At 38.8% G+C, this 14,864-nt stretch overlaps 1 protein-coding gene across 2 annotated transcripts; it reads right to left on the bottom strand.

Annotated features, from left to right (window-relative positions):
* Positions 1-6,622: 6,622 nt before the first annotated feature.
* Positions 6,623-14,277, bottom strand: LOC113121069 (meprin A subunit beta-like). Of its 2 annotated transcripts, none has more exons than XM_026291299.1 (15): positions 14,184-14,277; positions 13,877-13,957; positions 13,620-13,638; positions 13,474-13,533; positions 13,345-13,388; positions 13,020-13,098; positions 12,343-12,460; positions 10,745-10,923; positions 10,387-10,605; positions 10,070-10,222; positions 8,937-9,152; positions 8,393-8,860; positions 8,068-8,253; positions 7,881-7,990; positions 6,623-6,953 (listed from the first exon to the last, which is right to left on the bottom strand). In XM_026291299.1, the coding sequence occupies exons 2-15, from the start codon at positions 13,931-13,933 to the stop codon at positions 6,912-6,914; spliced, it is 1,950 nt and encodes a 649-aa protein (XP_026147084.1). In that variant the 5' UTR covers positions 13,934-13,957; positions 14,184-14,277; the 3' UTR covers positions 6,623-6,911. The 2 variants fall into 2 exon arrangements, with proteins under 2 accessions (XP_026147084.1, XP_026147083.1); XM_026291298.1 differs by having other exon boundaries at positions 6,794-6,953; positions 7,878-7,990.
* Positions 14,278-14,864: the final 587 nt, after the last annotated feature.

Raw genomic sequence — 14,864 nt, 5'->3', positions numbered from 1 at the left:
AAATTGTTACCATTAATCTCCAAGTACAGCATCCCTGGGAAGCCCAAACAAAGGTCATTCGACTCCGAGATGAAAATAACAGCGTTTCAACGACATGGCGACAAACACAAACGCAGCTCTTCCTCCTTCTCCGTAGGAGTGCAACAAGACCACGCCCCCATGTTTGTGTGTTCATGTGGGCGGAGTTTAGTCAAAAAACAGTTTTAGTGACGTCATTACCGCAGGAAGTAGAGGGATGTAGTCCAAACTGGTTGTTTTTTGTAGGCGAATTCTGTTAAATAAAATATCTCGCTTGGGATTGAACTTTGAGATTTAGAGTTTTACAGATATTATTTATACTCTAACAACAACATTACACACTAACTAAAGTTTAAAACATGGGATCACGAAGAAGGGGACCTTTAATGTTTCACCAAACCTTCATTTATATTAAATATATCCTGGTCTTTTCCACTATACACATCAATCTCTGTATTGCCTTAAAAAAATTATAGTATAGCATAGCATAGTATATCAAATCATTACATCATACAGAGAGTTTAACTCCTAACCCTAGGGTTGTGGGTTTGAGTCCTGGGCCGGCAATAACACAACTTAGGTCTCCTTGAGCAAGGCACTGAACCCCTAACTGCTCCCCATGCGCTGCAGCATAAATGGCTGCCCACTTCTCTGGGTGTTTGTTCATGGTTTGTGTGTGCACTTTGGATCGGTTAAATACAGAGCATGAATTCTGAGTATGGGTCACCATACTTGGGTGTGTGTCATGTCACTTCCATATGAATACAGTTCATTGTTATATTCAAAATAATGTGATTACTTGTATGTCTCACCTGTGAGTGAAGATGTTTGGCTTTTAAAAAAAACATTAGAGAGATACGTGTCAAAGGTGCACATTTACATTAACAAACTTGTATAACCAAAGACTATTTCATTATAAAACTCATTCAGTCTCAAACAAGGCCATTACCATTTTACCATAACTGTGTTAGTTATGCTATAACATATTACTGCATGATCATTTGCTTCTGTTAAGCACAATATAACTCAACACATGATCACAAAATTGACGACATCTGAATTCTATACTCACCAAACACAGGGCTGTGAAACATCCGCACAGAATCAGTAATGTATGGAGAGACGCCATGAGAACTTCACTCTGAGACGCTCTCTTCAGAACATCAGTGCATTGTGTATTAACCAATTTATAGAACAAAAGAGCCTAGTCTGCAATGATAAGAGCCTGTAACTGATAGTGTATGATATTACACTAATAGGTAATTTGATATTATTAGGCATGATAAAAGTAATTATTGATAAAGATTTGGCTAAGACTTAGAATGATTTTAAAGCAATAGTCAAGCAAACATGAAAATTTGCTAAATATTTACTCACCCTCAAACCATCCAAAGATATAGATAAGATTATTTCTTCATGTGAACAGATTTGGAGAAATTTAGCATTAAATCACTTGGTCACCATTGGATCCTCTGCATGGAATGGGTGCCGTCAGAATGAGAGTCCAAACAGTTGATAAAAACAAATAATTTTTGTTTGTAACTGTTTTGGACTGATATCAATACTGTACTCTCGTGTATTTCAGAATACCAGAAGCAAAGGTTTGAAGTTAAAAATGGATTATGGATGGATTGATGGATGTGTTTCTTACAAACAGCAAAAGAGGATTGTAAGTTTAGACTCTCATTCTGACGGCACCCATTCACTGCATAGTGAATCCACTGGTGAGCAAAGATGTCATGCTAAATTTCTTTAAATCTGTTCTGATGAAGAGAAAACTCATCTATATCTTGGATTGCCAAGTCAATTGAGTCAATTTTCAGTAAATGTTCATTTTGCGGTCAACCATTTCTTTAATTGTACACATTTTCTGCAGTCTGTGATGAAAAATATTTTCCACTCTAGATTAATGGACTAAAACTAGTTCTGTCAACTTTATTGTAATCACAAGTGATAAAATAAGTTTAAAATATTTAATGTAATTTAAGCAGGGGCAGGGCTAGGGATTCTAGGGCTTTTTTTTTTCCTGACAAGAATTGTTTATTTAGAAACAGAACGTCTTTATATGAACACATCAAATGAGAGACTATTCAGACCCCAGACTATCCAGTCAAACGGGCATGGAAACGGACAGGTGATGAGGGAGCTTCAGTAGAACAACAGTGATATGTCTGTAAAAACTAATCTTCCTGTCCTGTCAGTCAAATACTGTGCTCGTAGCATATGCACTTCATTTCCACTGACAAATGCAGTGGTGTGCACTGTATATAATTTTTGTTTAAAGTGCAAATGAAACTATGAGCATGCAATGTCATAGTTATGTCATCAGTTAAGTCATAATGTTACAATAAAGTTAACATAAAGTTTAAAGGATGCATGCCTATAAGTATTTATGTTTGAATCACATTAAGAACATGTCTCTGAAATGCAGTGATTTTCAAAAATGTTCTGGTGCAGCCCAGCACTGTCTTCCTCATTCAACTTGTTAGTTCATTAGTAGAGACTTTAAGACCTGAAGCATGGCAGAAAAGGTAAAAAGAAGTGAGAAAACAGGATGCGTGTCAGTTCCGCATTTAGTTCAACAGTGGCAGCTCTTAAAATAAAAGCAACCAAAAACCTAATAACACAAGCTACTGTGTTAATTATGTTAATAATAAAAAAAAAGAAAAGAAAGAAAGAGGAAATCAATAATTTTGTAGCTTTAAGTATTCATCTGTATTTAATTTCAATATCAGTGTTTGACAACTTCATTGAATGGCACTGGCAGCTAAATATGAAATTTATTATAATGGGTTCATGTGAAGATTGTTTTAAGTTCACTTAAATTAGTTTTTATTTTTAAAAGGTCTAATAAATGTTCAAACTGATAGCTCTCAGTTATACTGTAATGTTGACTGGCTAGTCAATGATTAAATACTAGGGGGAAAAACAAGAGATGTCAGTATGTATCAGTGATATTTGCCTTCAGTCATAACTAATATTAAAAATACACTATGTATGTTGTTTCTACATTCATTAAAACATTTAATCTGAAACTATTGCAATATAAAAGTATATTTAAAAAATGAAATGTTAGGTGGAATTATTTGTGATTCATTTCAGGAAAAAAATGAGACAAGTTATTTTTTTAATTGACTGACAGCTCTAATATATGGTAATACACAGGAACAGTAATATACCGTGCCTGGTTCATGTGTTGCAAGAGTGAGAAAAATGTTACCTATCTGTCAGGTTTTATAAATGAAAGATTCATATCTATCTATTAGAGATCTAATTTCACCATAATTTTGTTCTTTGCAACAAAACTCAGCTATCAGTTGGGTTAATGTTAGGCCCTGTATTTTTCAATCTGTGTAATTATAGTTTAAATCGAACTACTTTTAAAATTATATTTCATAAACCAATATCTCAGACATGAAATCCATGCGGGCAAGATATGGGCTGCATCTGGGCTGAAACTGCTTTCTGTCCTGATAGATGTGTAGGTGGATTGAGAGACAGTTTTGAAGTGAAGGTTGGAGTCCACCAAGGATCAGCGCTTAGTCAGCTGATTTTTATCACCATCATTGACTGCGTGACCGATGCTGTGAGAAGGGAAACACCATGGGACAAGATGTTTGCTGATGATGTTTTTATGTGCAACAAAGCAAGAACCAAAAGCAGAAGAAAGATTCAAAAGCTGGACCAAAGCCCTAGAGATTAGAGGCATGAAGAAGGTTATGTGGCAGGTAGAGATCGGTAAGTTCATTAGGCATTAGTTTATTCATTGGTTGGGGCCGTTAGAGAGGGTTGGATTACGTTTATATAAACAACATGCCTGTGTGACGTAGATGAGCGTTACTTCCCGGGATCCAGTTTCGCTTCCGGTTCATGGACTAAGGGCTGTTGTGACTTTGGCTTTGCAGGACGATTGTGGCAACTGTAGTTATCTCCATGGCTGCAGATATTGTGGCTTTGACTTATTGTTGGTGGCGGCCTGTGTCTCGCATCTGTATAGAGCATCACAGTCCTGCCCACAGCTGGTGCCGGAAGTAAAAATTTAATGCAATTTCTGCATTGACATTTGGGGTATAAGCCATAAAACGTAACCATACATGGTAGACTTAAAACCAGCTACGGCTGTACTAAGCGATAGTATATGCTCATATAAGCGCAAAAGGATCATGGGGCACTAACCTTGTTTTGATATAAATGCCTTTTATTCACGATGTCTTGGCTAAATACTTCATTACCCACAATCCTGAACAATCCCACAATCCCACAGTGATGCATCTGATTGGTGGAGCTCTTGTAACCGTCTGGTTAAACCTCGTGAAGGTCCGTGAAGACTGAAGATGATTAATAAAAAAATAAAATAAAATGAAAACCTGTGTTGCGTTTTTGCACGGTAGACTTATCAGTGCAATCATGATCGCCATGGCTGCCTCGAAAGTTTTGCAGGGAGGTTGGTAACGTTAGTAAGCATCATCGTCAACTTTAGCTAGCATTATCGTCAACTTTAGCATCGGTGCCCGATGCTGTTCCGGAGGTCGAGGCGGTGCCCGGTGCTGTTCCGGAGGCCGAGGTGGTGCCTGATGCTGTTCCGGAGGCCGAGGTGTTGCCTGATGCCGAGGCGGTGCCCAATGCTGTTCCGGAGATCGAGGTGGTGCCCGATGCTGTTCCGGAGGCCGAGGTGGTGCCCGATGCCGAGGCAGTGCCCGATGCCGAGGCGGTGCCTGTTGCTGATCCAGAGTCCGAGGTGGTGCCTGATGCTGTTCCGGAGGCCGAGGTGGTGCCCGATGCCGAGGCGGTGCCCAATGCTATTCCGGAGGTCGAGGCGGTGCCCGATGCTTTTCCGGAGGCCGAGGTGGTGCCCGATGACGAGGCAGTGCCCGATGCCGAGGCGGTGCCCGATGCTGATCCAGAGGCCGAGGTGGTGGCCGATGCCGAGGTGGTGCCCGATGCTGTTCCGGAGGCCGAGGTGGTGCCCGATGCCGAGGCAGTGCCCGATGCTGTTCTGGAGGCCGAGGCGGTGCCCGAGGCTGTTCCGGAGGCTGAGGTGGTGGCCGAGGCCGAGGCGGTGCCCGATGCTGTTCCGAAGGTCGAGGCGGCGCCCGATGCTGTTCCGGAGACCGAGGCGGTGCCCGAGGCTGTTCCGGAGGCCGAGGCGGTGCCCAAGGCAGTTCCGGAGGCCGAGGTGGTGCCCGCGGCTGTTCCCGATGCAGTGCCCGAGGCCGCTCCCGATGCCGTGACCGAGACGGTGCCCGAGGCTGTTCCAGAGGCAGTGCCCAAAGCCGAGGCGCCTCAGGTCTCCACAGGCAGTCCAGAGTCTAGTCAGGTTCCCGTAAACTCTCCAGAGACGAGTCATGATCCCGTGAACTCTCCAGAGTCGAGTCAGATTCCCGTGGACTCTCCAGAGTCGAGTCAGGTACCGGTGGACTCGCCAGGGCCAGTCACCGATGACCCTCCAGAGCCAAGTCAAGTCACTGGGTGGTCTGCTGCTCCATCCTGGGGGACTCCGGCCTCAACCACGGGGGCGTGTTGGTCATCTGCTCCGCCCTGGGGGACTCCGACATTGACCACGAGAACGTGGTGGTCATCCGCTCCGCCCTGGGGGACTCTGGCGGCGACCACGAATATGTGGTGGTCTTCTGCTCTGTCCTGGGGGGCTTCCGCCCTGACCACACAGTTGTGGTGGTCTTCTGCTCTGCCTTAGAGGGCTCTGGCTTTGACTACAAGGCTGTGGTGGTCTTCTGCTCCGCCCTGGTGGGCGCCACATGATGTTCCTCATGAACTTCCGTTTTGTGTACTTGGTTTCTGTTATGTTTCTGTCTGTTCCCCTCAGTAAGTCTGGCCCTCCATCCCTCCCCCTGAACCTCCTCCGATCCTCCTCCCTCCTGGTCTCCCTGTTTTGTGTTTACACTTCTGGTGTCTGTTCCCCAAGTTTTCTTTTCCGGCCCTCCGTCCCTCCCCTGAGCCTCCACCTGTCCGCCGCCCTCCTGGTCTTTTTGGTTTGTTTTTTTGTGTGTCTGAGGAGCATCTGGAAGCTGCTCCTTAGAGGGGGGGTAATGTCACAGTGTCTGGTCTGTGTATCCCTGGGTGTCCACTAGAGGTCTCACTTCCCCTTATCGTCACCCCATTTCAGAACTACAATTCCCACTAGTCTTGTTGGTACTCTTCACTGTTCATTGTATTCAGCTGTTCCCACTTACATCGTTTGCACCTGTCTATAAATACCTGGTTTGTTTCTGTCTTTTTTACGGAGTCCTTGTTTAATGTTAAAGTTATTTCATGTCAGTCATTCTTGCCTTGCCTTGCCTTGCCTTGCGTTCGTGTCTTGTTTATGTTTTGTTTTGGATCTTCTGGTTTTGACCCGGCCTGGCTTGTTTACCCGTTTGGATTACTCTTAATAAACGTCATACCCGCAATTGGTTCTCTCTCCTCGTTCCTTGCATCACGAGCCGTGACAATGATCTCAGAGAATCTGATGTTTCTCATTAGTGCAGCGCCAATAGACAGCTGCATCTTTTGAAAATTCAGGAATGTAAATTCCATTACAATTATTTATAATAAAGCACTTTGTTACAGACTACAACATAACACTAATAAACTGTGGGAGCATTAATGGTTGACTGCTTCTTTTGATGCTTTTACATTTATTCATTTTGCAGGCAGTTTTATCCAAAGCAACTTACAAATGAGGAAAACAAGAAGAAATTCATCTTAAGGAGGCAATGAACATGAGAAGTGCTAGTAATAATAACTTTTCTTGAGCATAGTACTTATCAGTTTTTTCTTTTTTTTTAATGCAGGTTATAATTCAGTAGCTCCAGCTCCAGCTAGGCTCACAATATACGGCCAATTCTGGAAAGATTTCTCTCTCTCCATTGAGGCTTCTTGATGTATGCTGCATCTCATGGGGATCTTTTAGTCCATGGTCCCAGGACTCTGGGGTTCTGTAAGAGAAAATTCAGTTTATTGGGAGCGGTGTTGAGAAGGTTTGGAAATGTAATAGTTTACAGATTACAAGTTACCCTATGTAAAATTGAATAAATAGTGTATTTCAATTGATTTATTAAAGTAATGTTTTTGATTACATTTGATTATTTTTCTAAATTTCTAATGTTTTTGATGATTAATCATTTTCAAACATGTAAAGCAGGCAGGGTTAATTTGTGTTTAAATAAAGAAAACATACATTAACCTAAATATGAAATAAAACAGTTGTAAAAAAACCAATCATATGTATGTGTGTGAAAATATTTAGATAACCTTTGTATTCTGAAGTGAAGTGAGAAGTGAAGTGAAGTGAAGTGAAGTGAAGTGAAGTGAAGTGAAGTGATATTCAGCCAAGTATGGTGACCCATACTCAGAATTTGTGCTCTGCATTTAACCCATCCGAAATGCACACACACAGAGTAGTGAACACACACACACACACACACACACACACACTGTGAGCACACACCCGGAGCAGTGGGCAGCCATTTATGCTGCGGCGCCCGGGGAGCAGTTGGGGGTTCGATGCCTTGCTCAAGGGCACCTAAGTCGTGGTATTCAAGGTGGAGAGAGAACTGTACATGCACTCACCCCACCCACAATTCCGTCCGGCCCGAGACTAGAACCCACAACCCTTCGATTGGGAGTCCAACCCTCTAACCATTATATATATATATATATATATATATATATATATATATATTTTTTTTTTTTTCTCATTAATTGTAACAAATTATATTATTTATTTTGTAATTAAATCACACAATTTGGTTACATGTAAGTTACTCAACAACACTGAATGGGATTTACTGTATATCCATTTACATTTAATAATGGTACAATTATCAAGTTTAGGAGAAAACTGGGATATAGATGCATACAACCATCTGTTTCTTTGGCTCCCCCGCATCACGGTCATCAATCTCTAATCGCAGGTCTCTGATTTCCGGTCTCCAAGACTCTCTGGTCTGAGTCCCCAAAAGTCCAGTCACGTCTATTGATGAAGTTGATATTTAAAACTCTTGTCATATTTCATAAGAATTTCATTTGCATTGAATAAGAACTGCACACCTTCAAGGGAGAGGAGGAAGATGACATCATCTCCTTTAATAAAGCTTCGGCTCTTCAGACGATCATGTGTGATGTAATGGCTGTAACCGTAACCCCACCCCCGGTAGAATTTACTACCATCTGTGTCAGTGACTAGACTGCCTACTTTTCGTGGGTTGTCCCAGATATACTTAACATTACCTGTGGCTGCACAAAATGAGAAGATTCTATTTAAAAACACATATTGCCATTTATCTCTAAGAAATTTGTAATCAAGTATCTGCATTTAGCATATCAGCATTAATGGCACATAAAAATGACTCATAACTATAACTTTGTTTCTTACAGTCTGTGAAAGTCATGTTTGGATCTGTAGTGATCATCTTAATGTTGTTCATGCGATGTTGGATGTCTGGATTCTGGTCCATCAGCTCCATAGATGCCTGACGCCATGGACATGGCCATTGGAGATTGTTGTCTTTGGGTCCAGAGGTTAAGTGGAGGTATATTGCCATTATATGTGGACTATCCTTCAAGCCATTAATGTTCAAAGAAATCTGAAATGAGTAACCATCTGGGGACAGGAAACGGGGGCTGTAGGCAACGGAACCGGCAGGGGTTGTAGCGAGAAGCCTTTTAAAATCACGAATGCGCCAAATGTGTTGAGGACACTTGGTCTCTGAAAGGTTGAGGTCATCCAGAGACAGACCACCCTTTGATGGGTTTCTTCCTTTAACCCCTTCAAACACTACTCTGAATTTATCAGAGACATTTAGCGTAACATGGTATAGTTCCCAGGAGCCTCGAAATCCACCTAGGTTGTACAAGTTTAAGTTACCCATAGGCTAAAGGGATTTATTTATTGGTGTTTTAAACAAAAAAATGATTACCTCTGATCTTCTGAATGAGTCTCAGGGCTCCTTTGGGGTTTTTAACGGTGTATTCACGCACCCAGATGTTTAGCTGGTCATCAACGCTTCCGCTGTTGTAGTGATAGAACTGCAGGCATTGGGAACGTCTTTTGGGATGAAAGAGGCGACTTTCCAGGAAAGCCTGGTCACCCTTGGTTCCTGTGGCTGTGCTGAAATGCATGAAGAACCCAACCCCTGTGGAAATATAAACTTTATTAAATAATATACCATTAAACCAGTATTCTCACGTTCTCTTTGGACCTCATAATGGAGTTTAAAAATCATTTTGTCATATTGGAATCCTTGACAAGAAATGTCTTGAGAAGGTCAAAGAATATTTCCTTATGGTTTCAGTAAAATGTGTTTATCATGAAGACCAAAGTGCCACCATCAAGAAAAAAGGTACCAGTGCAGGTTTATGGACTATGGATTATTCAATTTTAGTGTTGTTCATATAACAAAAAATTAAACAAATAGTCTTCCATGTGACACCATCCCATTTAAGACAGTATTTGGCATAACTATGTATTTTGTGATAAGACCTGAAATAATCATATAATAATGTATGTTTTAAACACTTTGTGTTAAATTACCTTGGTAAACAAATATAAAAAATGGTCAATTCTGTGATTTCTGAAGGAGTTTATAATATAGCTACTGAGAGAGTGACTGTAAGTTGGACATTTATCTTTATAGATATCTCTATATAATTTGATTCCTCTTTTTAAGTCATGGAAATGCAAAAGAAGATTTTTTTTTTCTTTTACAGTTGGCGTAAATAATACTTGTCATGTTGAAAAAATTCCGATTTCCACACAACACTCCTGCTTGATGTGACACACAGTGACAAGAATCATGATTTTTGATGCATCAATACCAAAGATATTTGTGTTTATATGGATCTGAACAAATGAGGTTTCACAATGGGAGGGGCTATTGAGCATGATGTTGCACAAATGGAAAAAAAAAAATAATTGTAAAATTCTCTTAACTCACTTGCATGAAGTTTTATTGCTAGTGATCCTGTGGCTCAAAAATGACAATTTTCAATATAAATCAATGCAAAACTAATTTGGCTTGAATCCTTCTTTTGTGGTTAGGGGTGTTTATACCTTGACATCGACCCAGGTTGGTGTAGTCCGTCTGTGGACCACCCTTTACTCTTTGTACACGAGCCCATTTGGCATTTCCACCATCACCCTGGATCATGCCACAGATATTCGGCTCCTCAAACTGGCAAGAGTCCAGAAATATTGAGGCTGTAGCTGGAAGAATTATGAAATATATTTAGAACAAGATGAGGGAGAGAAGTAAATTATTAGTCGAGCAAGTAGTCTTTATCTTATCAGTCAAACTAATGTCAAATATATAAAACAAAACAAAAAAAAACAAAGAATATTCTACAGAAAGTGCTTAATCATAAACTTACTACAATTGTAAAGCCGATTCAACTTGAGCAGGTCACTTTCACTAAATTCCATGCGTTGACCAATCACATCCAAGAATTCTGGTATTTTGGTAACAATGGTCGGTTCACTTCCTTTGCTGAAATCTGTCTTACTGTAGTGCATGACTGAACCATAATCATAGGGCACACCGAGAGAGCTTGAAACCGTTTCATTATATGAATGAAAGTTGTGCTCTTTACCTACGCGAACAACAAATGGCAAAACAATTAATAAACAAATTAGTTTGTATTTAATATTAATATATTTATAGATTTTAGGAGTTTGGCATGACAGAATGATATTTTTATTGATATGTGTATTTAAGAATTCAATAGTTACCCTCTTCAATCTGGTCCCACATGATGGTGACATAGTCGTCTCTGTCAGATCTGGATTGCTCGTGCCAGAAACCCAGCGCATGCAGAAACTCGTGCTCCACTATTCCTAAATGGTCACAGTTTTCACCAATTGACAACTCTTGTTTCCCCATCCGTTGATTTCCCACCTTTGAGTAACATCTGATTGAACATAAAAATATCACCTTTTCATCACCCTGAATTTCTTTTTCTTTTTTTTTACAACCAGTGCAATAAAAAATCTAAATGTTTTCAAATACCTGAAATGGTCTAACATGCTTATTTGCCTAAAATATTATTTAATAAATTTAAGTGATTAAAGATCCACTGAAGTGCCTTGGAGTGTCACAATTTTCAAACTACACGTCCTCAGCATATATAGTCACTGCTTTGCTTTAGTTAAAGTTTCAAATCGAAACTAAAGGGGAAATCTATTAGATTTAGACTGTGACTGTCAAAAGCGGTCAAATTTGTTTTTACTGAGATCAACAGCTCTGACTCAAGCTGTGATATGAACAAAATACTGCTGGCTATTTCAAAAAGAGGTGGGGCTTCTCGCTATGTCTTCCTGTTTCAGCTAAATCTATGTCAACTCAGAATAATATGTACACTGTTTTAATTGTTATCTATACCCTATATAGTGTACTACATGCCATTAACCATACAGAAAATACTAAATGAATAGGGCCGTGCGAAGATGATGGGTTAAGCAGCTGCATTTTTTCAAAGCTTGTGACAGTCGTTCCGAAAACCAAGTGAGTAATTCATACTGTTTTACATCAAGATGTCTTCACAAAAACTGATTAAACCTGCCAAACTACAACTAGACTCCAAAAGGCAAATATTCCTCACCTAATTTTGAAAAGAAAGATGAAGAAAAAGTAATGGAGCAAAACAAAAGAGAACGCAGAGATGGCTAATGAAACCATTTTGGAGATGATATTAAATCTGAAAAGGAGGGTGTATGAGAACCTGTTGGATTTATGTGAAAAATCCAAACAAAGAAGCACTATGATTGTAAACCTAACGAAGGTGGTTCAGTTCAGCATGGAAGAGGTTAATGAGTGCAACAACAACAACAACACACACAAAAAAAAAGATTTAAGGACTTGGAGATACAAAATGATCAACTTCCCAAGAATCGTGATCTTAAGGAGAGGGTTAGAGAAAAGGAAAGATATAGAATGAGGTGGTGACTCCTGTATCAAAGGCATAGAAGAAAAAAAAGATTAAGCTATTAGATCACTTGTCAGTCCATAACAATGTTAGATTAGATGGTGGATTTAGATGGTGGATTTCTTTTCTTTTTTTCTTCTTTTTGATTTCTATAAAGCATCTATTTTATTTTGAGGCATTTTGTTTTTGGAGTAAGAAAATAATTTAATGTTATATAATGGTATCAATCAGCACGATAATCTCAAAATATTCCCCAACTAAAAGAGGAATTCAGTAGCTATACCTGACTGTAAAAAAGTAAAAAAAAATATATTTTGTAGGTTTTCGTTTAAGAAAAAAAAGTTACATTTACATAAATGTGTGAAGATGAGTTTAAATGTGTGTATTGTTTTGAAGTTTTCTTACCCTCTGCCTTTAAATACGAAAATGTAGTTTGGCTCTCCATCCCAGGGTTTAAAGTCAATACAGGTCTTGAGTCTGTATTGCTCAAATGCTCTCAGTATCACACCTTTAGCATTAACTTCTATAAAAAAAAAATAAATAATACAATTAAAAAAAAAAGGCAGAAGAGGGAGGTGTCACGATCATAGACTTTCTGTTCCTTTTGTTTCATTACTTTGGCCATGTTCCGTTCCTTGTTTTGTTAATTGATTAATCCCCACCTGTTTCCATTCCCCTGATTACGCAACAGCTCTGACCCAAGTTGTAATATAAACAAAACACTACTGGCTATTTTACAAAGAGGTGGGACTTCTCGGCATCTGGGCGTGATGATTTGCCACGGGACTTCCAGTCACCAACTCCGCCTTGTTGTGAGGATTCCCTGATGGATGACCATAGTTCCTTGTATTAATGTGATGTATTGATGTTTCAAGAATTGTGTTGGATGTGCCCTTATTCTCCCTTGAGCTTTAAAAGAACTCTTTTGATATATCTTCCTCATGCGCCTTGTTCTACACACCAGCACACGTATTACAGGAGGATAGTGAGTAATTTGGAGGAAATATTAAGTTAGAATTCTAATATCAGATACAGGTCAAAGCATAAATTGAACTGAATCAGTTATTGTTATATTCACAGACCGAGGCTGCTGTCTAGGACATATGGCACAGTGGTCGGCCAGCGATACTTTTCATCCAGAATAGTGTTTCTGTCTTCTCCCTGTTAAATTTAAACCACACAAGGATTTATTTTATTTAAATAAAATGTTATCATTTTTATGTTTGTTATGTTTAGTGTATCTAACTGTATTAACACATAAGTTTGACCTCTTGAGGTTAATGTTGACAATTTCTGAAGGTTAAGAATGTCCTTAAAAATTATTTCATTATTTTTTAAGCCCAGATATTCAGGCCCTAATTTCTATCCTGTTTGTGACATGAGAATTTGTTCAAAGAAAACACTGACCTCCTTTATCAGAATATCTCCTTCCACCAGGTCAAGTCCTGCCGCTGTTGAATGAGACAGCAGTTAATGCAAAACTGTTATAGAATTTATGCTACAGATTTAATATGTGATATTAATGTTTCCACAAACCTTCATTTATTTCAAATATATCCAGTTCTTTTCCATTATCCACATCAAACACTGCATTGCCTACAAAAAAGGTCAAATTCTGAAAATATTATATAAATATCAATACACAAACAGTTATATTAAAATTATGTTAATGTTATACTCACCTGTGAGTGAAGATGTTGGCTTTTAAAGAAAACATTTGAGAGATAATTGTCAGAGGTGCACATTTACAACAACAAGCTATTACATTGTAAGTTTTGATATTGTATGAAATAACCACAAACTATCATAAAACTCATTCAGTCTTCAACAAGGTCGTTGTATTTTAATATAACAATAGCTGTGTAAGTTTTGCTTTAACACAATATTATTAACACATGATCGCAAAATAGTTTCTCTGACATCTGAATTCTATACTCACCAAACTCAGGGCTGTGGCACATCCACACAGAATCAGTAATGTATGGAGAGACGCCATGAGAACTTCACTCTGAGACGCTCTCTTCAGAACATCAGTGCATTGTGTATTAACCAATTTATAGAACAAAAGAGTCTAATCTGCAATGATAAGAGCTTTTATCCGATAGTTTATGATTTATTACACTAATGGTTAATTTGATATTATTAGACATGCTAAAAGTAACTATTGATAATGATTTGCCTAAGAGTTAAATTTAGTTTAATGCAACAGTTCACCTTAAATTAAAATTTGCTGAAGATTTACTCACCTTTGTTATGGAAAAATGTTTTCAGCTCTTGTGAGCCAATAACTCAGAGACTATAATAGTATAAGAAAAAGCAGGGTTTATTCTTGCAAGAAAGTCTGCACGGTGTGTGACAAAGGGGAACTCTTAGACTCAGTATTTATATCCCAATCAAACCAGGGTGTTTCTATCTCATCCAATCATAATGCATACTCATATGTCTCCTTTTAGGGTATCTATTTTCCCTCAGACTAGGGTTGATTAAGTATTTAATTTATCTTCCTTGAAGTTTGGGTGTAGGGTGTTTGAAAAAGAAAACATAATTTCTGGTTGTGCACTTGTCTCGCACCATTTCGGATGTTATGAACATGAGCATTAAAAAAAAAATGTGATCCTGGACCACAAAACCAGTCATAAGGATCCAATTATTATTATTATTATTATTTTAGATTTTTACAATAAGCTTTATATTCATGTATAGGTTAGGAAAGCACAATAACAAAGTATTGAGAAAATCACCTTTAAAGTTGTCCAGATGAAGTCCTGAGTAATACATATTTCCAATCAAAAATTAAGTATTGGTATATTTACGGTAGGAAATTTTCTACATATCTTCATGGAACATGGTCTTTACTAATATCCCAATGATTTTTGGCTTTATAAAATATTTTACATTTTGACCCATACAATGTATTGTTGGCTATT

This window comes from Carassius auratus, chromosome 20 (genome assembly GCF_003368295.1).
Source record: "Carassius auratus strain Wakin chromosome 20, ASM336829v1, whole genome shotgun sequence".
In the NCBI taxonomy this organism is placed as follows: Eukaryota; Metazoa; Chordata; class Actinopteri; order Cypriniformes; family Cyprinidae; genus Carassius; species Carassius auratus.
The sequence above is the reverse complement of the archived record's forward strand: the minus strand, read 5'-3'. Positions and strand labels throughout refer to the sequence as shown.